Below are 22,844 nucleotides of genomic sequence, written 5' to 3'. Positions count from 1 at the left end.
GCAAAGGTGACTTGTTAGGGGGGGACAAGGCCAAGCAGCACTGAGAAAAGCAAAACCAGAAGCGGTTTCAGATTTCCCTGTGCCTTGGATGAAATACAACAGTATGTTTTTTGGTATGAGTGGACTTTATCGCAAGTTTGTCCCAAATCTGACCAACATCACTGAACCTTTAATAAACTTGTAAAAATTGGCTGTAAATTTGAATGCTTGCAAGAATGTCAAAGCACTGTTGAAAACTTACAAGGTGTTTTGACATTTGCACCAGTTTTAGTTGTATCAAATAGTATGAAACCATTCACGCATAGAAAATAGGAGCAGGAGTTTGGCCTTTCAAGGCTGCTCCACCATTCAATATGATCATGGCTGATCTTTCAACTCAGGACCCTGTTCCCTGATGTTGTCCCATACCCTTTATTTCCTTTAGCCCTAAGGAGAATTTCCAACTCCTTCCTGTAAATATTCGATATTTTGATCTCGATTGTTTTCTGTGGCAGAGAATTTCATAGGCACACCACTCTCTGGGTGAACAAATTTCTCCTCACCTCAGTCCTAAATGGCCTACTCCATATGCTTAGACTGTGACACCTGGTTCTGAACTCCCCAGACATCAGGAACATTCTTCCTATGTTTACCCGGTCTAGTCCTATAAGGATTTTATAGGTTTCTGTGAGATCTTCCCTCAGTTTTCTAAACTCCAGGGAGTATAGTGGCTGTTGATACCCACAATATCAGAATGATTGCTGCAAGATGATGAGATGGAGATTGAATGATGTCAGTTATTTTTCAATGAAACCGAATAATATCAACAAAGAAGGAGAGATTAAGTCTTGTTCTAGCTCTACATAATTTTGAAATATACATCAGCAACAACATGGAGGAAAACTAGTATTTACATGGATCACAACTCTTTGATATTCTTAGATTTTAGAACAAGAGTTTACTATTATTTCAATGGAGCTTAATTCTTTGACAATTTAATTTAAAACTTTTTTTACACAAAGGGTGGTGCACATATGGAATGAGCTACCAGAGGATATGGTAGAGGCAAGTACAATTACAAGGTCAGTTTAAGATACCTGGCAGATGTGGATAAGCTGGACTGAAGGATCTATTTCCGTGCTGTATAACTCTGAAAATTGTTTGTGTGCTTGGAAAGGAGAATGTGGCAGTAGGTGTTGTATGACACAGGGTAATTTGTAATTTAAACCTGACACAAAGAAGCTCACCTTGCACTGTAATCTGTGAAATTTCGAGAGGCAAAGAACTATTCCAGATTTCACTATTTAAAGTAAAAATTAACAATTTTATTCTTTAAGTCCAACAGAGAACATTAAATCCACTATTTACAACTGCTTTCTCTTAAACCTTTTACCTCCCACACTACATATTGATCCGATAAAAAATCCCGATTAAGATTTACAAAAAAAATTACATTTCAAAACCAGTCAGCTTTGTAGATTTTCCTCTGGGTTTTCTTGGGTGGTCTCTTTTTGGTCTGCTGCACAATTTCTCTTATAGACAGGTACCTTTCAAACAGCTATTTGTTGGTGCTTGGCAGTTCTCCCCCAAATGTTTAAAATGTCTGATTTTATACCCAAAACATTGGATCATTTCATTGGTTTGATGTCAGCACAACACTAAATTTAAATTAAATTGGATTTTGATTTCTGGGGCATAAACGGATTGGCCAAATTTGAATTTATTTTTGTTCCATGGCAATGCAACTCCAGCTATTTGTTTTAACCAAGTGTTACATTTTTACCTTGTTCAGCACATTCTATGCTTTGTCAGTCTTTGGTAGCTCACACCTACACTTTCATAACCATGTTTTATTGAAGACCCATATAAAGGATGGTGACTTATGTGGTATCCATGAGCCTTTGTAAATAATGATTGCCCCAAACTAGTCACATATTTAATGTTGACATGTTTGTTCTGTGTTCTGATATAAGTATACTAAGATAATTTTGGTAAGAAATTAAATGTCTTGAAGATATACTTTCTTCTGTCGGCAGAGATGTGATGTAGGGTGTGTGACCTTTTCACACTATATATAGAGAGAGAGATCATTTACCCTACATCACACCTCTGTCAGTAGAAGAAAGTATACATATAAATAGGTGTGTGTGTGTATCTTACTATAATTTATTAAGTTGGGGTTTTTCAATTGTGAACCAATGGCATGTCAGTTTTTCCAGTGTTAAAGGTGGTTTAATGATCATCTTATATATATTTCTGTAGCCATGGTGATTTATTTTCCAACAGTTAAGAGAGATAGCTTTTCAGAACTAATGGGATTTTGTCTGTACTAGGAGAGTTTATGAGTGAATAAGGTAAGCTCCAGTTTTGGAGGTTGAGAATTACTTTTGTTATATAAACTCCTCTGCTAATTTAAACTTGTCACACAGAGAAGTTCACCTTACGCTGTAATCTGTTAAATTTCGAGAGACAAAGAACCATCCCAGATCTCACTATTTAAAGTAAAAACTGACAATGTTATTTAAGTCCAAAAGAGGACATTAAAACAACAATTATTTACAACTCCTTTCTCTTAAACTTCCAGTGATTCTCTGTGTGGAGTTTGCACATTCTCCCCGTGTCTGCGTGGGTTTCCTCCCACAGTCCAAAGATGTGCAGGTCAGGTGAATTGGCCGTTCTAAATTGCCCATAGTGTTAGGTGCATTAGTCAGAGGGAAATGGGACTGGGTGGGTAACTCTTCGGAGGGTCAGTGTGGACTTGTTGGGCCGAAGGGCCTGTTTCCTAACACACTGTAGGGAATCTAATCTAATCTAATCTAATCTAAACCTGTCTTTTACTTCCACTCTACAATACTGGTCAGATGAAAGAAAACCCATTAATACTTACAAAAAAAAAAATCACATTTCAAAAACCAGCCAGCTTTGTCGATTCTCCTTTGTAGATTCTCCCCTGTATTTCCTGGATCATCTTTTCTTCAGTCTTCTGCTGCACAAATTTCACATGGACAGGTACCTTTCAGAAAGCTATTTGGCTAGCAGTCTGTACTTCTTGGTGCTTCTTGCTGTTCTCCCCCTAACTGTTCAAAATGTCTGATTTTATACCCCAAAACATCAGATCATTTCATTGGTTTGATGTCATCAAAACATTTAAATTCAAATTCAATTGTGGCATAATTTAAACTGATTGGCTGAATTTTAATTTGTTTCTGTACCACGGCAATGGAACTCCAGCTATTTGTTTCAACTAAGTTTTTAAAAAATATATTTCAGCACACTCTGATCTTTCAGTTAGTTCTTGCACCCTTCCTCTCTCTCTCGTAAAGGTACAGTACACAACTACACCTTCACAACACTTTTAATAGCACAGAAACAATCATTTAATTTCAGTTTGGGGCCGTTGTGCAGAAATCTTGGATGAAGATGGATGTGTAAATCAATTGCATTTGAGAAAAGGAGAAGATTGTTAGATTTGTTAACAATAAATTTTACCTTAGAAGTAGTTTTGTCATAGTGCCAGACCAGAAGTGTTAGGGTAAAATCCCAAACAGTCTATTTTAAGCTGAGAACATTTAAGCTCATGTATTTGAAGGGTCCAAAAAGAGTATCAGATTTTCCAGACTGTGAATTGAAGTCACATTACAGATGACAAATAAAGCATTTTTTTTCACTGGTGTGAGTACTGTATAGGAGGGCTTTTGGGATTTGCAAAGGAATGTTTTGGGATAAATGGAATTTTACACCAGTGTGTTTTAAACTCTTTTTGGTTTAATATATTATTACTGGAATCATAGAATCCTTACAGTGTGGAATCAGGCCATTTGGCCCAACAAGTTCATACTGACCCTATTACTTTACATTTCCCCTAATTAATGCATTTAACTTAAAACATAGCTGAACCTAACCTGCACATTTTTGGATTGTGGGAGGAAATCCATGCAGACACAGGGAGAATATGCAAATTCCACACAGGCAGTCACCTGAGACTGGAATTGAACCCAGGTTTCTAGTGGTGTGAGGTAGCAGTGCTAACCACTGAGCCACCCCCAAAAAAATTAGCTGTGGTAACCACTTAAAGAGAGCATATTCCTTCCTGTAGTTGCAGTGCTTGTTTTACTGTTAAAACAAAATCCATAACAATGCATGCTTACATTTCAGTGAAAGATCACCTGGTCAAAACCATAAACGATGTACTGTTTGATCTATCAACCTAGATTTTATTCTAGGATCTTAATTGTTCAGTGTAACATGATTGACCCCCAACTCTGCTGTGGGCAGTTAGGAATAAGCAATGAATGTTGGCTCAGCTTGCAATTCCCGCATCCCTTGAATGAATAAGAAAAAAAGCAGCTGGGATCAGAAGAATTTGAAGATAAGACTGAAGAAAATGTTCCACTTTTCCTTCTCGACCAATGGTGTGAGATGAAAACACGTGAAAAGACAGTGACCAAGGTGGTGAACAAGGAATAGAAATGGGTTATCTCGCAGATTTGAAATCTGCGATAAAGACTGACATGCACCTGTCAGGAGGATAGTCCTCTTTTTGCTTTGGAACTTTATAATACAGAACAGAAATGAACCCCATCTGGGGGAAATATAATGCATCTGCAGGAAATCTCCACTGACCCGCTTCCAAATGGAAGAAATCTCCAAACACAGCAACAACTGTAATGGCGGATACGGCAGGTCAGGAGCTGCGGCTGGTTACTGATGGTCACTGCCCAGATTGGGTTGTCATGGCACCAGGAGTGAACGGACAGTGAAGGAGGCAGGGGGACAGTAATCCCGGGGGGACAGGGCACCGCCCGGACAACACAGGGGACAACTTCCGGCAGCGCCTTGACTGGATTTCCCCCTGAGGAAGGCGGCAACAAACCTGACAGGATCCTCTGGCGCCAACTCCTCCCTCCGCCCAATCCTAGTCGCGGCAGAATGAAGGCCGTTAATGGTTTCCCAGCCTGTAATTAATTAGAGAGAAGCGAGAATAGGCGGGACCTCGACCCCACCCCACATCGCACCTGATCACACAATTGTCCCCAGTCTCCCCCCTCCACACCGGCCCAGTTCAACTCTCGCCAGAGAATATTCAATTCTGTCCCCAGTAGGTGGTCTGTGCGGAGTTAGACGATGAGGCTGTAGGGGTGGGATGGTAACTGGCATCAGTGGGTTGACACCTCGAACAAACGGGAATTCTACCACCTCCAGAAGAGGAGGAGAGGGCTGAAAAATAGCCACTCACTCACAGAAGCCTCATCTGTGAGGCTGTAAAGTTTCAAAGGACACACAACTAAGGAGTGTGTTAACAGAAGACAAGATGTGAGGGAGAAGGCCAGCACATCTTTTGTTATGATTCCAGATCCAAATATTCAAATGCAAAACATATTGATACAAACAATAGGCTGCACTTAACTTTTAAATATAAATATTGTCGAACATAGCCAATGCTGGCTTTTCAAGTTGGGAGATTCAGAAGTTCTTTTGAAATCAATCAATAGGAACGCAGCAGTTTCTTGGTAAGGTGACTTGTCACTCAGCTGTTAGGTGAATTGCAAAGATCTTTTTGAACTTTGCTGTGTGAAAGGCCAAGAATCAATGCATTGGGTGAGGTTTCTGTGTGTCTCTTTGTTCTAGCTCCAGCTTGGTTTGCTCGGAATCTCTACCAATTATATCTGTAATAAATTCCCTTCATCTTTTAGCATTTTCATAAAATGCACAAAACAATTTGATGAATTTCCCTTGGTATTTGTTTAAGAACTTTTTGGAAGTTGGTAAGGTTTGTAATGTCAACCTGTGTTAATAATCAGAACTTTTAGAAAGTTTATTTTTAAACTTTTTATTCAAACGCCTTCCATTTCTCTGCAGTGTACAGCTCCCACTTTGAATCTATTTGGAAATGACTTCTAGAACTGGTATGGGTGAGTTCACTGCAGGGGATTATGTAGTGTTTGTGCTTATGCTTTTCATTTCTGCACTCATTGGAATATATCAGGCTTTTAAAGCTAGAGGCCAGCAAAGCAATGTCCAGTTTCTGCTGGGCAACAGAGAGCTGAGGGCATTGCCTGTGGCTCTGTCCCTTGCGTCCAGCTTTATGTCTGCAATTACTGTGATTGGGACACCAGCAGAGGTTTACCGGTTTGGGGCCATGTTCTTGATTTTCTGCTTAACATATGCCATCGTGATCACCATCACTGCTGAACTCTTCCTGCCTATATTCTACAGACTCAATATCACCAGTGCGTATGAGGTAAGAACAAAACTTGATCTCCAAACCCATAATCGTCTGTCTTCAAGACCAATTGCCTAACATTGATTATTTTCACAGCTGTCTCAGCTCGTTTGCAACCCTTATCCATGCCTTCATTCCCTCTATACTTGATTAATCTAGTGCTGTCCTTGCTAGACTCTTACATTGCATCATTCATAAACTTGATGTCATCTAAAACTGCACTCTGTTATAATTCATAACAAGCCCTGTTCACCCATCATCCCCATGTTTATTGATCTAAATTAGCTTCTACTCCATATTCACAAGTTCTCATAATTGTTCTCAAATCATTTTATGACATACCTTCTCTATCGCTTTAACTCCTCCTTGGCAGGATGGTCATTCAGTGGTTAGCACTGCTGCCTCAAAGCACCAGGGACCTGCGTTCAATTCCAGCTTCAGGTGACTCTCTGCCGAGTTTGTAAATTCTGTCTGTGTTTGCGTGGGTTTTCTCTGGGTGATCTTGTTTCCTTCTGCAGAGATGTGCGGGTTAGGTGAATTGACTGTGCTAAATTGCCCATAGTGTCTAGGGATGTGTGCATTGGATGGATTAGACATGGATGATGCTGGTTTACAGGAATGAGGTGGGTCTGAGTGGCTCTTTGGAGGTTCGATCTGGATTCGATGTGTTAAATGGCCTGCTTCTAGGCTGTAGGGCTTCTATGACATTCCTCCAAAAATACCATCATCTGAAATCATGGTGCTCCTTCAGCTTTGGCTTCTTCTGCACCCTGACTTGGTTTGGACAACTGTTACTGACATAATGGTTTGAGCCCAATATGACTCTTCAGAGCTCAGAAGAGTTCAGAGAAGAGTTATCATAGAATCCATACAGTGTGGAAACAGGCCATTTGGCCCCACAAGAACAAAGAAAATTACAGCACAGGAACAGGCTCTTCGGCTCTCCAAGGTTGCGCCCATCCAGATGCTCTATCTAAACCTTTCCCCTGTTTTCCAAGGATCTGTATTGCTCTGCGCCCTGCCCATTCATGTATCTGTCTAGATACATCTTAAATGATGCTATCGTGCCCACCTCTGCTGGCAATTCATTCTAAGCACCCGCCATCCTCTGTGTAAAGAACTTTCTATGCATAACTCCCTTAAACTTTTCCCCTCTCACCTTGAAATTGTGACCACTAATAATTGAGTCCCCCACGCTGGGTAAAAGCTTCTTGCTATCAACCCTGTCTATACCTCTCATGACTTTGCAGACCTCAATCAGGTCCTCGCTCAACCTCCATCTTTCTAATGTAAACAATCCTAATATACTCAACCTCTCTTTATAGCTCGTTCTCCAACCAAAAACATCCTGGTGAACCTCCTCTGCACCCTCTCCATAGCATCCACATCCTTTTGGTAATGTGGCGACCAGAACTGTACGCAGTATTCCACATGTGGCCGAACCAAAGTCTTATACAACTGTAATATGACCTACCAATTCTTGTATTCAGTACCCTGTCCGATGAAGGAAAGCATGCCGTATGCCTTCTTGATCACTCTATTGACCTGTGTTGCCACCTCCAGGCTACAATGGACCTGAACACCCAGATCTTTCCCCAGGGCTTTTCCATTTAACGAATAGTTCATTCTTGAATTGGATCTTCCAAAATATATCACCTTGCATTTGTCCAGATTGAACTCCATCTGCCAATTCTCCATTCAACTCTCCAATCTATTTATATTCTGCTGCATTCTCTGACAGTCCCCTTCACTATCTGCTATTCCACCAATCTTAGTGTCATCTGCAAACGTGCAAATCAGACCACCTTTACCTTCCTCCAGATCATTTATGTATATCACAGACAACAGTGATCCCAGCACGGATCCCTGTGGAACACCACTGGTCACAGTTCTCCATTTTGAGAAACTCCCTTCCACTACAACTCTGTCTCCTCTTGCCCAGCCAGTTCTCTGTCCATGTAGCTAGTACATGCTGGAAACAATGCGAGTAGCAACGCAAAGTACTCATTAAGTATCTCACCCACTTAATCTGACTCCATGCATAACTTCTCTCCTTTTTCCTTGAGTGGGCCAACCCTTTTTGTAGTTACCCTCTTGCTCCTTATATATGAATAAAATGCTTTGGGATTTTCTTTAACCCTGTTTGCTAAAGATATTTCATTAGAGACAAAAAAAACTGCAGATGCTGAAAGAACACAGCAAGCCAGGTTTTGAAATTCTGTTCCAAACCTTGTCACTGCTCTCTTTCCTTCTTAAAGTCAGTCTTCCAGACACGTAGTCACCTGTTCTAATGTTTGTAGTTCTTTAATTGGGAACTTTGGTTAGGGCATGTAACACTGAACACAAGCCTGGTGCAAACTGTTCCATTTATTGCCTAGAAACAATGTACATGAACATGGTAGAGAAGGGCTTTAATGTTGCCTTTTCCATCAGGTCTCAACCCCATGTGATCTGACATCTGTATGACATAGCTCCTTACGAAAATGATCTGGAGTTCTAAATTGAATATTGTTACCTTTAACCCTTGAGTCCGCAAAATTTCTTTAAATTGCACATCTTTATAACTTGATATATTTTAAATAACGATGTGCAGGATTCCTTTTATTTTGAAAGAAGTATTTATATAGTGCCCTCCAGGACTCAGTATGTTCCAAATGCTTTGTAGCCAGTGCAATATTTTTGAATTGCAGTGACTGCTGTCACATCGGCCCAGCAACCAACTTCTTCAAAGTCAATTCCCATAGATACCACTGGCGTACAAGATCAGAAAGTTAGAAAAAAAATTGATGGAGAGAAAGCAGTGACCCTTCTTCAGAGTTCTTGTTCTGAAGAAAGGTCACTGGATCCAAAACATTAACTCTGCTTTCTCCCCACAATGCTGCCAGACCTGCTGAGTTTTTCCAGCAATTTTGGATTTTGTTTCAAATCAATAATCCTCCTGGCCCAACCTCCCTGTTGAGAGCAATTTTTAAGAAAAACAGATCAAACACAGAACACTTTAAAACTGATCCATGTTATAACATTAATCGATCTTTACATAAAATACAGAACAAATCTGAATAACATAGAATAACAAAGCCATGTAGTATTTGTCAATCAGCGCTTTCAACACCAAAGTGCAACAGTTAAATAAATGTCAACATCTAATATTTATGTATGTAGGTGAACAATGGTCACTTAGAGGAGGAATTGGGGAGCTCCTAGAACTTGTTTAACTGCATCCCAGTGAGTATCACATCATTCAGTGAGATGGGGACAGACTGGTATGGGAGTTGAGGAGGACAGAATTATGAAACTGACCCCTAATTAGTTCAATTCTCTAGTCACAGAATTCATTCACAAATACTGTACCATTATCCAAACATAAAACATAGACCATTCTGAAACTAATTCATGACAATAACTTGAATCTATACAGCACATACTGTTTGTCGTAAAATAGTCACAAGGCATTTCAAAGAAGTTGTACCAAACAAAATTTGATACTGAGCCACAGAATTAATTGTTAGAACAGGTGACCAAATGATTAGATCAGAGATAATTTTTAAGGATGACTGGAAGGAAAGGCAAGAGACAGAGGGGTGTGGAGAGGGAATGCCAGAGCTCAGGACCTAGGTAGCTGAATACATCGTCTCTGCTACTGGAGCAACTAAAATTGGGGTTGCTCAAGTTGCTGGAATTGGAAAAGTACAGAGATCTTGTATGGTTGCAGGCCTGGAGGAGTTCCAGAGAGTGGGAGGTGTGAGGCCATTGAAGTATCAGAAAACAAGAATTTCAAATGGCATTACTGCCAGATTGGGAAGCAATAAAGTAGCTCAGTGAGCTGATGGAAGATGGATGAGTGGGTGTGAGTTAAGATACAGACAACAGACAATTGTATAAACTCCTGTATGGAAGTTGGGAGGTGGCAGATCCTTTAGAACAGCATGAGAATAGTTCTAACAAAGATATGAGATTTCAGTGACAGATGAGCTGAGGCAGTTGCAAAGGCAGATGACATTGTGGAAATGAGAGAAAATTCCAGTTGAACCTCAGACAGTTTCTAAATAGAGGAATGGATTTGGTGGTGAGGGGACAGAGCTTGTTGGGAAAACCAAGGCAATGGATTCTAAATATTTAATCTGAGGAACTACTGACCTATTGGGATGATAGAGATGCATTATAAACATTAAACATAATAGAGAGGTGGACAGACTGTTGAACATAAGAATCAGGAGAAGAAGTAGACCAGTGTTTCTCAACGGGGTGGCAGCTCCTCCTGAGGGGCGTTTGCCTTCCTTCGGTGGGCGTTGAAGTCAAAGGGGGTGGCAGGGGGGCACTGAATGACTTTGTAAAGAGCTTACCAATCACTTGGAAGTCTGCCATGTCCTTGCATAACACTATTTCCCCTGAACCATTGGAGGCGTGTGCTCTGATTAGTTCCTGCGCTATTATTGATAGTCCTCTCTGTGAGTGGCAAACCATTTGAACTCGTTCGCAATTGGCACTGATTCTACTGCCGAGATCAATATCACCTAACTCGTGTTGCTTTTAGGAAGACGAAACACAGCTTTTCAACTATTCTACCGGGTGGCAGAATGAATGCACATTACAGCTAGTTAGCCAATCAAATTTTGCCACTTGTCTGAGCGTCTTAAAATTATCATGATAAGATAATACCCATGATTTCATCAGGGTATATGAGTGACATCGAGTAAGAAAAAGTGCAGGCATTATAGCATGGACTATTTGCGATATGGCTTTATTCAATCTCCATCTAATAAGCAGTTACCACTGCTTGCTCTGTGAACAAAGTTTTTACAATGAGGCCATGAAGCCTTCCCGTCTTATTAAACATTTGGAAAAGAAACACAGTGACAAAAAGGACAAAGATTTGGCATATTTTCAAACATTAAAGAATAAATTCAGTCAGCGACCAATGATTTCCACTGCTTTTTCAAAGATGGGAGCCACAAATGTGGATGGCCTTGTGGCATCATACAACATAGCGAAGCTGATTGCAAAATGTGGTAAACCTCATTCCGTGGATGAATCGTTGGTGCTTCCAGCTATTGCCGAAATATTATCAACGGTGCTACATCAGGAACCATTAATGACTATCAAGCCTATTCCTCTTAGCAACGATTCAGTGAGAAGGCACATCGAAGAAATGGCCTCAAATATTGAAGATAAATTATGTTCCCTTTTGATATCGAAAGAAATCACCTTACAAATTGCTGAAAGTACTATATGCAGAAATCAAGCTTTATTTTGGGGGTTTGTATATTTCGTCGACAAAAATGAAATATGAGAAGAACTACTTTTTGTTCTGGACCTACCGACAGATACCAAAGGTAAGACTATCTTCGACTGCATCAAGGATTATTTTGATTAAAAGTCTGTTCCTCTCAAAAACATTGTTGCTTGTGCTACGGATGGCGCACGTGCTATAACTGGCCAACATCGGGGATTTGTCTCATTATTAAAGAGAGAAGTGCCACATGTTTTCACAGTACACTGCATTATCCATTGGCAGCATCTGGCTGCAAAGAAACTTAGTGAAGCCCTCAACCATTCTCTACAAGTGGTGATAGATGTGGTAAATTATATAAAGAGACATGCTCTGAATGAACGACTTCTCCGCCAACTCTGTAAAGATAATGAAGCTGAATTTCTGCAATTGCTGCTACACACAGAAGTGAGATGGCTCTCGAAAGGAAAATGCCTCAATCGTTTCCATGAATGTTCGATTCTATCATCGAATTCCTATGCAGAAATAATGAAAGCCGAAACCGTAAAACACGACCGTGCATATCTCGCAGATATATTCGATAAGTGCAATTCGCTGATCATGCAGATACAAGGAGATAATGTGCGTTTCATAAAAGCAAGGAATGCTGTTACATCTTTTATTGGGAAGTTTGATCTCTTTCATCGGAATATCCGTCGTCATGAGTTTTACCATTTCCCGAGTTGAAACAATATTGCGGTGGATGTTATTGATGATCAATTACTTATCTATTCAGCTCACATTCGTGCACTGCAGGATGATATGAAAATATGATTTGCTGATCTTATCGAGATGGAGATCCCTACATGGCTGACTGACTCCTTTATCTCATGCGCAGAAGAAATGGACATTTGCCTTCAGGAAGAAATGATAGAGCTCCAAAATGACACTGCAATGAAAATTTGGTTTTTGCAAATGGGTGAGTCCCTTTTTTGGATTCAAGATGCCACCTGATGTCATTTCCCGCTATTAAGCGAAGAGGCAAAGTGGTTTGCACTACTATTTCCTACCTCTTATTTGGTTGAGAAAGGATTCAGTGCCATCACCAGAATACAAGATAAGACCTGCAATCGCATGGATGTTGTTCAGTGTGGTGACCTGAGATTGCTTTTGACAAAAATTGAACCAGATGTATATGATTTAGCAAGACAACATGAACCACAAGGATCGCATTGACTATTTTGCTACCACAGACTAAATTTTATACAGAGTGAGCCAAAAGTAGGTGGACAGTAAGACAGTAATAAATGATAACATTTATTTTTTGTTGTGTATAAAACATATTTCACAAAAAGTTTTCCATTTTCAGCACTGCAGTGTATTGCAGTTCTATGTGCAAAAACAGATGATTGTTTGGTTGGTGATTTGGGGATGTTGCATGATTTCAGGGATAAGAAGGGGGCGTTGAATACAGAATGGTTGAGAAACACTGAAGTAGACCATTCAGCCTATCATGTCTGTTTCACAATTCAGTAAGATCATGGCTAAACTTCAATTTCAACATCATTTTCCTGCACCATTCTGAAGACCCTTAATGTTCTTAATATGTACAGATCTGCAAACCTGTTCTCCCACAGCTGATCACAGGCGTTGTCTGTATTTTATGTAAGGCCAGCTCTATTTTACTAATTTTGTAGCTTCTTCAAATCCCACACCCGCTAAGGTTACTATGACATCCTGCCTCCTCAGCCTCACCTCTCATTTGAGATGTAGCAAATGGGACTAGATTGGTTTGTGACATCTGTTCGGCATGGACAAGTTGGACCGAAGGGTCTGTTTCCATGTACTTGTCTGTTGACTGTATGCAATGACCCTCAGGTTAAACATACCTCCGGTCATCTGTCTGTAATGAGAGAATCACCTTTGGTTCTTTGTGACGCTGGTGCCTACTACTCCTACCTGTGCAGTTCATATACTTCTGACCTTCCTTCGTACTTCTGTGGTTACCACTTACATTTACAGTATGACTTAAATTTTAACTGAAATTGATTCAAAGCCTTTGATTACTTTACTCAATAGATAACTGTACTTTTACTAATTTATTACTATCTCTAACCCTTTATAATACAAAATACATTTCCGGACTTGATGCATTATTGAACTCAACCAATTATTGACTTTAATGTAGGAGCAAATTACTGTAGATGCTGGAATCTGTACTGAAAACAAAAAATGGTGGAAATCACGGTGGGTTGGACCAGCATAAATGCTGCCCCCTCCACATTTCACATCAGCTGTGGTGAAGAGTCATCTATACTTGAAATGTGAGCTTGCTCCCTCTCCACAGATGCTGCCTGACCTGCTATAATTTCCAGAATTTTTTGTTTTCAGTCATCACAATTGACTTCTCTATTACTGTAGCAAATCCATTACTGTCCTGAAATTGTAACCATGTAGTCAAACAAATACTGTACCAAATACACAATTAAAAATTATTACTGTACCCATTCATTGCTACACCCGATGTGCTAGTGTACTAAATCCATTACAGTAAACAATCCATTACTATACTCAATTCATTTCTTGCGTCCAATCTATTTTTATACCTAATTCAGTATCATGAATAATCTGTTACTATATCCAATTGATTAGTCAGTCCTTTATTGTAAAAATCCATACTTTATCCAATCCATTACTGTACTCAATTCTCAACTGTACCCAATCCAATACCACACTTAATTCATATGATTCTATGATTGCTGTTGCCAATCCCTTCCAGTTCCTAACCCTCAACTATACAGAATGCATTACTGTAATCGATGTGTTGCAATTCATTCCTGTTCCCAATCCTTGGCCCAACTGATTATTCAACTCCCAACAAATTTTCTTCAATTTGTATAATTATGTTGAAATCAGACATACTACTTGATTTTCCAACATACATTGAGATGTATTTCTCAAACATTAACAAAGGGAAAATACAGTTCATAAGTTTCTTCAAAAAAAGGAACAGGGAATGAAATTAGTTGTGCTGTACAGTTGAGAACACTTAAAACAGCCCAGTTCCAAGGAAAACTGCCTCATAAACTGGGTCAGTATCTAGTTGTTTATTTTATTTTGCTGTCTGCTACAACTCTACTGCAACTCAGGTCTAAGATGGTGTTTGTTGTATTATTCATAAATCTCAAGGAGGCAGTACATCTTTAAGACATGTATGTGATGCTGTCATATAAGAGGTTTCCTTCTTACTCCTTGTTCATTCAGTCACTCAGCAGTTAAGCAAGCAGTCTGCTAGTTAGTTCATCAGCTAATCAACAATGTATACAATATGACAGTAATCTAAGAACATCAGGTCTAACAGGTTTATTTGTAAATACTAGTTTTTAGAGCGCTGCTCCTTCATCAGGTAGCTGTGGAGCAGGATCATAAGACACAATTTATAGTACAAGATTACAGTATCACGCAACTGAAATGATTTGTTCAACATATTGTTTCAGTTGCATGATACTTTAATTTGGTGCTTTAAATTCTATGTGTTATGATCCTGCTGCACAGCTACCTGATGAAGGATCAGCGGTCTGAAAGCTAGTACTTACAAATAAACCTGTTGGACTAAACCCTGGTGTTATGTAATTTTTAACTTTGTCCTCCCCAGTCCACACTGGCTCCCCCATATCCCAGTAATCTAAGAAGCATACAACTTCGACTGCATATGTAGTTCTGAGATGTGACAATGTATGTAATTATTTGTTAATAAACATCCAGGTACATAACTCAGATGAACCTATTCTGTAGTATATGTGACATGGGTTAACGTAGAAAACCACAATGAGTACATCACTGATAATACTACCCATGGCAGAGTAGATCACCACGGCCTTCAGTTTGTCTTTTGAGCCACACACGGGGTCTATTTTAGAATGGTCCAAAGAAGGGCTGACAGATTTACAGAACTGGGCATTAATTCTTGGCTCATCTGGTGTAAAGATCTTATTTCCTTTTCTCCTGAGTAACAACAGCAATCATATATGGTTGCACAATACTACCACAGTTGTCAAAGAGGATATCCATCAGGGTTGTAGTTTTCTGCTCCTTCCTGGTTTCCACAGTTAAGTTTCCTTATCTTGAGATTCTTTACTTCCTGACAGAATGTGTGCAGTTGTATGAGTGAATGTAGCGTTTGGTGTGAGATAATTGTCAGTCTGTAGCACCGTCATTGGTCAGTCCCTACTTTCTTCATTAGGCTGACAAATGGTAAAGCCAGGAGTAAGCTCACCCACTCGTGAATAGGTTTGATGGGATGACTCTTCACTAACCTGAATCAATACTTTGTTACATTTGACAGAAGAAGGAAGTCTGCTCCAGATTCTGTTCTATTTTATTATGGCTACAGTATGTAAGGGTTATAAACAAAATCAACCCAATGGCTTTAACTTTGCTGAATTACATGCAGAACTATTGTAAACATAAATTGCTTGACATTGACTGTCTTTCTCTCTCCAGTATTTACAAATGAGGTACACCAAAATAGTTCGATACATTGGAACCTCTTTCTTCATCATTCAAACAGTGAGTATCAAATCTTCCACAGCACTTAAAGTCCAAATATTTCCAACATACTTGAGTTTTAAATCATTTGTTAGTGAGGGAAAAAAACAGTCTAGGTTCCAAAGCTTCTCATCTTTGACAAACCACCTTTTGGTACTATCATTCACAAAGATCAGTCATTTGTTAAAGATACCAAGAGACAGTAAATTGAATTAACATCTTTGAGAGAGAAACTGAACTGAAAAATCCTATTTTGTCATTCAGCTGTCCGTCCTCCAGCGCTAAACCTAAGGAGTAAGCTAGAGAGACCTCACTAATTCCATCAACTGGATAAAGTTATTAATGTTATTTCAGACATGGTTCTGCTTGAGGTTATTGGTTAATGATCATTTTACAGGTGCTGTACACTGGGATTGTCATTTATGCTCCTGCACTAGCATTGAATCAGGGTAAGTACAAGTTAACATTCTTTCCACAGTTATTAAACCATTACTGTACAGTCAAGCCCCAAATGTAGTTGCCCTGAGGCGAAACATCTTTAGCTCCCTGTGATCAATCTTAATCAGCTGCATTTTCTTAAGGAATATGGTAATTAGAAGAAGAAGAGACTGTTGTGGTGTAGCGGTGGTATCCCTACCTCTGAGCTAGGAGGCCTGGGGTCAAGTCCCACCTGCTTCAGAGGTGTGTAACACCATGTCTGAACAGATTGTTTAAAAAATACCTAGTTAGAGAAGGGACTGAAGAATGCATAAGAGAAAGCATAAAGTCTCAACAAAACCCACTAAGTGATAGTGACCAGTTGTCCATTCCAGAGTGCTGAAGCCAATGGTTGACATTCATTTCAAGAAGTCTCTAATGGCAGTGTTAGCATTGGTATTGTGCATCACCTTCTCCTGTTGGATGATGCACAATGTTAAGTGATTGCTGTAGTCTCTAGCTCTTAGAAAGCAAAGACTTGGGACGAGAAATTCCAATATGCTGTTGGCCACACGATGTGACAAAATTTGCTACAGTGCTGCCAGATTATTTTGCTTGTTATTTTTGTGTAAATTATTTTGCATGCCATGAATGGCACAGTGGCCTATTGGTTAGCACTGCTGCCTCACAGTACCAGCGACCCTGATTTGATTCCCAGCCTCAGGTGACTGTGTGGAATTTCTCCCCATGTCAGTGTGGGCTTCTACTAGCTGCTCTGCTTTCCTCCCACAATCCAAAGATGTGCAGGTTAGATAGATTGGCCATGCTAAATTTTCCAGTGCTGTCCAGGGAAATGCAGGTCAGGTGGATTAGCCATGATAAATCTGGAGTTATGGGAAAAAGGTGGGGGGCATACTGTTCAGATGATTGGTGCAGATTTGATGGGCTGAATGTCCTGTTTCCATACTGTACGGTTTCTATGATTCTATGATTGTTGATCACATTCCAAATTGTATTGCTAAGTAATACTTCTTTGTAATAACGCAAGCAGTTAACATTCCTTCACATTCCCCAGTGGAGTAAAACTCTGTCTCATTCAGGTCTGTGTCTTTCTCTCCAGGATGTCTTAACTTTACTTTTAATATTTCTCTCACCTCTATCATACTGTCACCAACCATCTCTCTGTATCACTCTGTAATATAAAGGCAAAAATAAATCAGTCCACTCATCTATTTATTTATTTAAATGCCCTCTACCATTCTGTCTGTCTATGGCATAAGCATTGATTCATTCCAAATTTAATTTACAGTTTTATAAGTTAATTTATTACTACGTAAAAGAAAATTCATTTTTCTGCTAAGCCGGAGTAACGTTTGCTTTTATCAGTAACTGGATTTGATCTCTGGGGTGTACTCGTTGGAACTGGTCTTATCTGCACCCTTTACTGTACTCTGGTAAGTTTAACTTGGTTCTGTTTATATATATATATATATGTTAGTGCATGTGTGTGTCTCTCTCTCTCTTTGTTTGTTGCTGCAGGTGGACCAGAAAGGTAAGTCAATACATTTGGCTGTGTTTGCACAAACCTTTTGTGGATCTTGTAGGAGTCAGGGATTCTGAAGCAGGTGAATTGGTGCAGGTGGCTTCATGTAGGTGTGGCATTATAGATTCCTTCAAATCTGCCATTATCTCCACCGTATAAAACTCTTTACCCCTGCATCCTTGTAAACTAAAGTGCCATTTCTAACTTCCCTTTCCTTTCTAAAATCCATGAATGATTTGCTGTCTGTCAATTTCTTGTCCATTTTTCCAACAACTCCATTTGAGTTCCTTCTATCAGGTTCATTATCACCTATCATTATAACAAAGCTTCTCATCTTTCTTGATCTTTTCTATCTGATTGGAGACACTGCATTGCTGGTATTGGTTTCTTTTCCTTCCTGCCCCAATACCTCTAGTGTCTCGTAAAGATATCTGCTTAATACCTCTCATTATTCATAAACTTCCTGCCCCTCAGCAATATCATCCAAGATCGAGATGTCAGTTTCTACATATTCACTGATGACATCCACCTCTGTGTCACCAGCCCTCTTGAGTTCTCTAAGGTGTCAGACTATTTACCCAGTAATAGATAAACAGAAACAAATGCACATTGAGGCTGCCAAAGACATTTTCTTTGTTGTGGTTCTGTTCGCCAAGCTGGGAATTTGTGTTGCAGATGTTTCGTCCCCTGTCTAGGTGACATCCTCAGTGCTTGGGAGCCTCCTGTGAAGCTCTTCTGTGTTGTTTCTTTCAGTATTTATAGTGGTTTTTATAAATGCCGGAGGAAACAACACAGAGGCGCTTCACAGGAGGCTCCCAAGCACTGAGGATGTCACCTAGACAGGGGACGAAACGTCTGCAACACAAATTCCCAGCTCGGCGAACAGAACCACAACAAAGAGTACCCGAGCTACAAATCTTCTCACACACTGAACATTTTCTTTGTTCCTGACACAAACATACAAACGTGTTCCTTATACCTAACAGACCTCTTTGCTTGGAAACTTAGTGAAGCTGCTCCAGACTGTTTACAATGATGGTGTCATAGTTGATCCCAAGGTAAATTTTCAATCATATATAAGATCATGGGATGTAGGAGCAGAAATAGACCGTTCAGTCCATGGAATCTGCAGTGCAACTCAGTGAGATCGGGGCCGAGCTGATGATTCTCAACTTTACTTTCGTGCCTTTTCCCCATAACCCTTGATTCCCTAAATAATTAAAGATCTGTCTATCTCAGCCTTCAACATACTTAACAACCCAACCTTGACAGCTTTCTGGTAAAGAATACCAAAGATTCATATCCTCTGAGACACAAAATTCTTTCTTATTTCTGTCCTAGATGTGTGACCTCTTACTCTGAGATTATGCCCTTCTGATGCGAGACGCTCTTCCAAGGGGAAACAACCTTTCCATGCCTACACAGTCCAGCCCCTTAAGAATCTTGTATATTTTAATAAGGTTGCCTCTCATTCATCTAAATTACAATGAGTATACAGCCAACTCAACATCTCCTCATAAAACAGTTCCTATAAATCAGCCAGATAAACCTTCCTTGGACTGACACCATTGCCAGTTTACCTTTCCGTAGATGTAGTGCTCAAAAAACTGTTCACAGTATTCCATTTGAGGCTTGACTGGGGTCTTGTGTAGTTTTGACAACACCTCCCTAAATATATACCACATTCCTCTTCAAATAAAGGCCAACATTCCATTTATCTTCCCTGTTAACCACTGAATTTGAATGCTAGCTTTTCATGATTCATAACTGAGGACTTGCAAATCCCTCTGGTGTATAGCTTTCAGCTATCTTCCTCTATTTAAATAATATTCAGCTCTTCTTGCCAAATTGCATGACCCTACATTTTCCCACTTTATATTCCATCTGCCATGATACTGCCTACTCACTTTACCTGGGTTAGAGACAACAAAACTGCAGATGCTGGAATCCAAACTAGACAAGCAGAAGGCACAGCAAGCCAGGCAGCATCAGGATGTGGAGAGGTCAATGTTTTGGGTATAATCCTTCTTCAGGAATGGAGGTGGGGGTAGGAGGAGCTACAGATAAAGAGGGGTGGGGGAAGGGTTTTGAGTGGTAGAGAGGGGCGGAACGGTGAGGCAGTGATAGGTGGACACACGTGATGCATACGATGAGGATTGGTCGATGGGAGGAGTGAATCTGTTGGTGGCTGGAAGGAAGGGTCGGAAGGTGGAATGGAAGGGAGGAGGTTGGCCTGGAAAGGGAGTTGGGGGATGGGTAGGAAAGTTGTTTGAAATTGGAGATCTCAAAGCTAGGTCCTCTGGGCTGTAGGCTGCCCAGGCAGAAGATGAGACGTTCCTCCAATTTGCAGTTTGATTTGCTGTGGCAATGGAGGAGGTCGAAGATGGACATGTTGGAGAGGAAATGGGAGGGTATTTGAAATGGGTGGTGACTGGGAGGTCAGGCTGGCCCTCACAGGCCCGGCTGAGATGCTAAGCGAAACATTCCCAAAGTTTACATTTGGTCTGACTGAAGTAGAGAAGACCACATCGGACGTGCTGGATGCAGTAAACTAGATTGGAGGAGTTGCAGGTAAATCTTTGTTTCACCTGGAAGGACTGTTTGGGACCCTGAATGGAGGTGAGGGAGGTGATGTACCAGCAAGTTTTGCATTTTTTATGGTTGCAGGGGAAGGTATTGGATGGTGTTGGTGGGGAGAGTGGCATGAATCAAGGAGTGACAAAAGTCCTTGCGGATTACAGGGAGAGGTGGGAAGAGGAAAATGTTCTTGGTGATGGGGTCTAATTGGAGTTGGCAAAAGTGTTTGAGGATGATATATTGGATGTGGAGGCTGGTGGGGTAGAAAGTGAGGACCAAGTGTACCTGTCTTTATTATGTCTGCAGCAGGGGAGGGTTTAGAGCAGCGGACCGGGTAATGGAGGCAGTGTGGTGGAGGGCTGTCTGGATGACAGAAGGGGGAAAAGAACATTGTTTAAAATAGGTGGACATCTGGGATGCTTAGGAGTGGAACGTCTCCGTTTCAGAGCAGATGTGATGGAAACAGAGAAATTGGGAAACGGAATGAAGTTTTTGTAGGATACAGGCTGGGAGGACGTGTAGTCTGGATAGTTATTGGATGGTGTTTGTGGGTTGAAGTCTGTGGGTTTACAGTAAATGTCAGTCCATAAACTGTCATTGGAGATGGAAATGGATTGGTCAAGAAAGGGGAGGGATGTTTTCGGATGGACCAAGTGAGTTTGAGGGCAGGATGGAAATTGTTGATGTAGTCGATGAACTGCTCCAATTCAGCCTTCGTGCAGGATGCAGCACTGATGCAGTCATTGAGGTACCAGCAGAAGAGTTGGGGAACAGTACCTGTATGTACTGAAGATGGACTGTTCAAATTAACTGACAAAGAGGCAGGTATGGCTCAGGGCCATGAAAGTGACCATGGCTAAACCCTGGATTTGGAGAAAATGGGACGAGTCGAAGGAAAAGTTACTGAGAATGAGGACTAATTCGGTGAGGTGGAGGAGGGTATTGATGGAGGGGACTGGATAGGTCTGTTGGAAAGGGAAAAACTGAGAAAGAATACCATTGCAGGCCATCATTGTGGGGTATGGACGTGTATAAGGACTGCACATCCAAGTGAAGATGAAGCACTGGGGGCCAGGGAACTGCAAGTTTCTGAAGAGGTGGAGACCGTGACTTGTGTCCCGAATATAGGTGGGAAGCGCCTGGATCAAGGGGGAGAGAATGGAGTTGAGGTAAAAAGAAATGAGTTCATTGGTGCAGCAACATGTGGAGATGATGAATTGGGTGGGGTAATTGGGCTTGTGGATCTTGGGGAGCAAAGAGAACCTGACAGTGCAGAGCTGGGGGACTAGGAGGTTGGAGGCGGTGGAGGAGATGATGAGGTCATAGACAGTGTGGGTGATATGGCCTAGTTTACTGCATCCAGTGCTCCCAATGTGGTCATCTCTAAATCGGTGAGATTAACTATAAACTTTGGGAATGTTTCACCAAGCATCTCAGCCAGGCTCATAAGGGCCAGCCTGACCTCCTGGTCACCACCCATTTCAATTCCCCTTCCCACTCCCTTTCCGATTGTCCACCCTTGACCTCCTCCACTGCCACAGTGAATTAGACAACAAATTGGAGGAATAACACCTTATCTTCGCCTGGCAGCCTACAGTCCAGAGGACTCAACATTGAGTTCTCCAATTCCCACCCACCCCCTGGCTCCCTCCCAGCCCTGCTTCCTCCCTTTCACCCACCTATCAACTCTTCCTTCCAGTTATCAACTAGATTCATTCCATTGATCAACCAGGTTGTACCCACCACCTTTGTTCATCTATCAGTAACTCACCATCCTGCCTCTCTCCCCACCGATACCTGCCCTCCATCTATATCTGCAGCTCCCCCTACCTCACCTCCGTCCCTGAAGAACGACAGTACCCAAAACATTGCCTTCTCCATGTTTTGATACTGCCAGGCTTGCTATATTCTTCCAGCCTCCTGCTTGTCTACTACTCACTAAACCTATCTATATCTCTCCGCAAACTCTTTGTGTCTGACCTTTTTTTGTCATCTGCAAACTTGGATAAGGCTATTGTACATTCACTTTTTTCATCCAATTCATTAATGTACATTGTAAAGAATCGCAGGCTCAGCATTGATCTCTGCAGCACCATTAGCTATAGATTCTAAATTCGCCCAAGTGATGATCTCTGTTTCTTAGATGATCTTTCACTCAGATCATTATGTTAAATCTGCCTTGTTAGATATTACCAGATCTAAAACTCTAATTGTTTCCACATTACCTTGTTCTAGGAAACAACCCTGAATACTATTTATGAGTTGTTCCTCATAGCTTTCTCTGCCAACTGGATTTTCCTAATCACATGAACAGACAAACTTGCTCCTTTCCCAAATCACATGTGATT

The 22,844-nt window shown here is 40.8% G+C and overlaps 1 protein-coding gene across 3 annotated transcripts in view; it reads left to right on the top strand.

Annotated features, from left to right (window-relative positions):
* Positions 1 to 4,843: 4,843 nt before the first annotated feature.
* The window catches only part of LOC122563316 (sodium-coupled monocarboxylate transporter 1-like), a 143,022-nt gene continuing 125,021 nt past the window's right edge, over positions 4,844 to 22,844 (top strand). Inside the window, exons 1-4 of one of the 3 annotated variants that reach the window (XM_043717036.2) lie at positions 4,844 to 6,220; positions 15,915 to 15,980; positions 16,357 to 16,408; positions 17,763 to 17,830. In XM_043717036.2, coding sequence (XP_043572971.2) covers positions 5,870 to 6,220; positions 15,915 to 15,980; positions 16,357 to 16,408; positions 17,763 to 17,830 — 537 coding nt within the window. In that variant the 5' untranslated portion in view covers positions 4,844 to 5,869. The remainder of the gene's footprint in view (positions 6,221 to 15,914; positions 15,981 to 16,356; positions 16,409 to 17,762; positions 17,831 to 22,844) is intronic. The other 2 variants (XM_087973721.1, XM_043717037.2) reach the window with 2 other exon arrangements.

Source organism: Chiloscyllium plagiosum, unplaced genomic scaffold, assembly GCF_037043375.1.
Source record: "Chiloscyllium plagiosum isolate Xiang-an unplaced genomic scaffold, Cpla_swu_hap1 HiC_scaffold_26, whole genome shotgun sequence".
NCBI lineage: Eukaryota > Metazoa > Chordata > Chondrichthyes > Orectolobiformes > Hemiscylliidae > Chiloscyllium > Chiloscyllium plagiosum.
The sequence above is the reverse complement of the archived record's forward strand: the minus strand, read 5'-3'. Positions and strand labels throughout refer to the sequence as shown.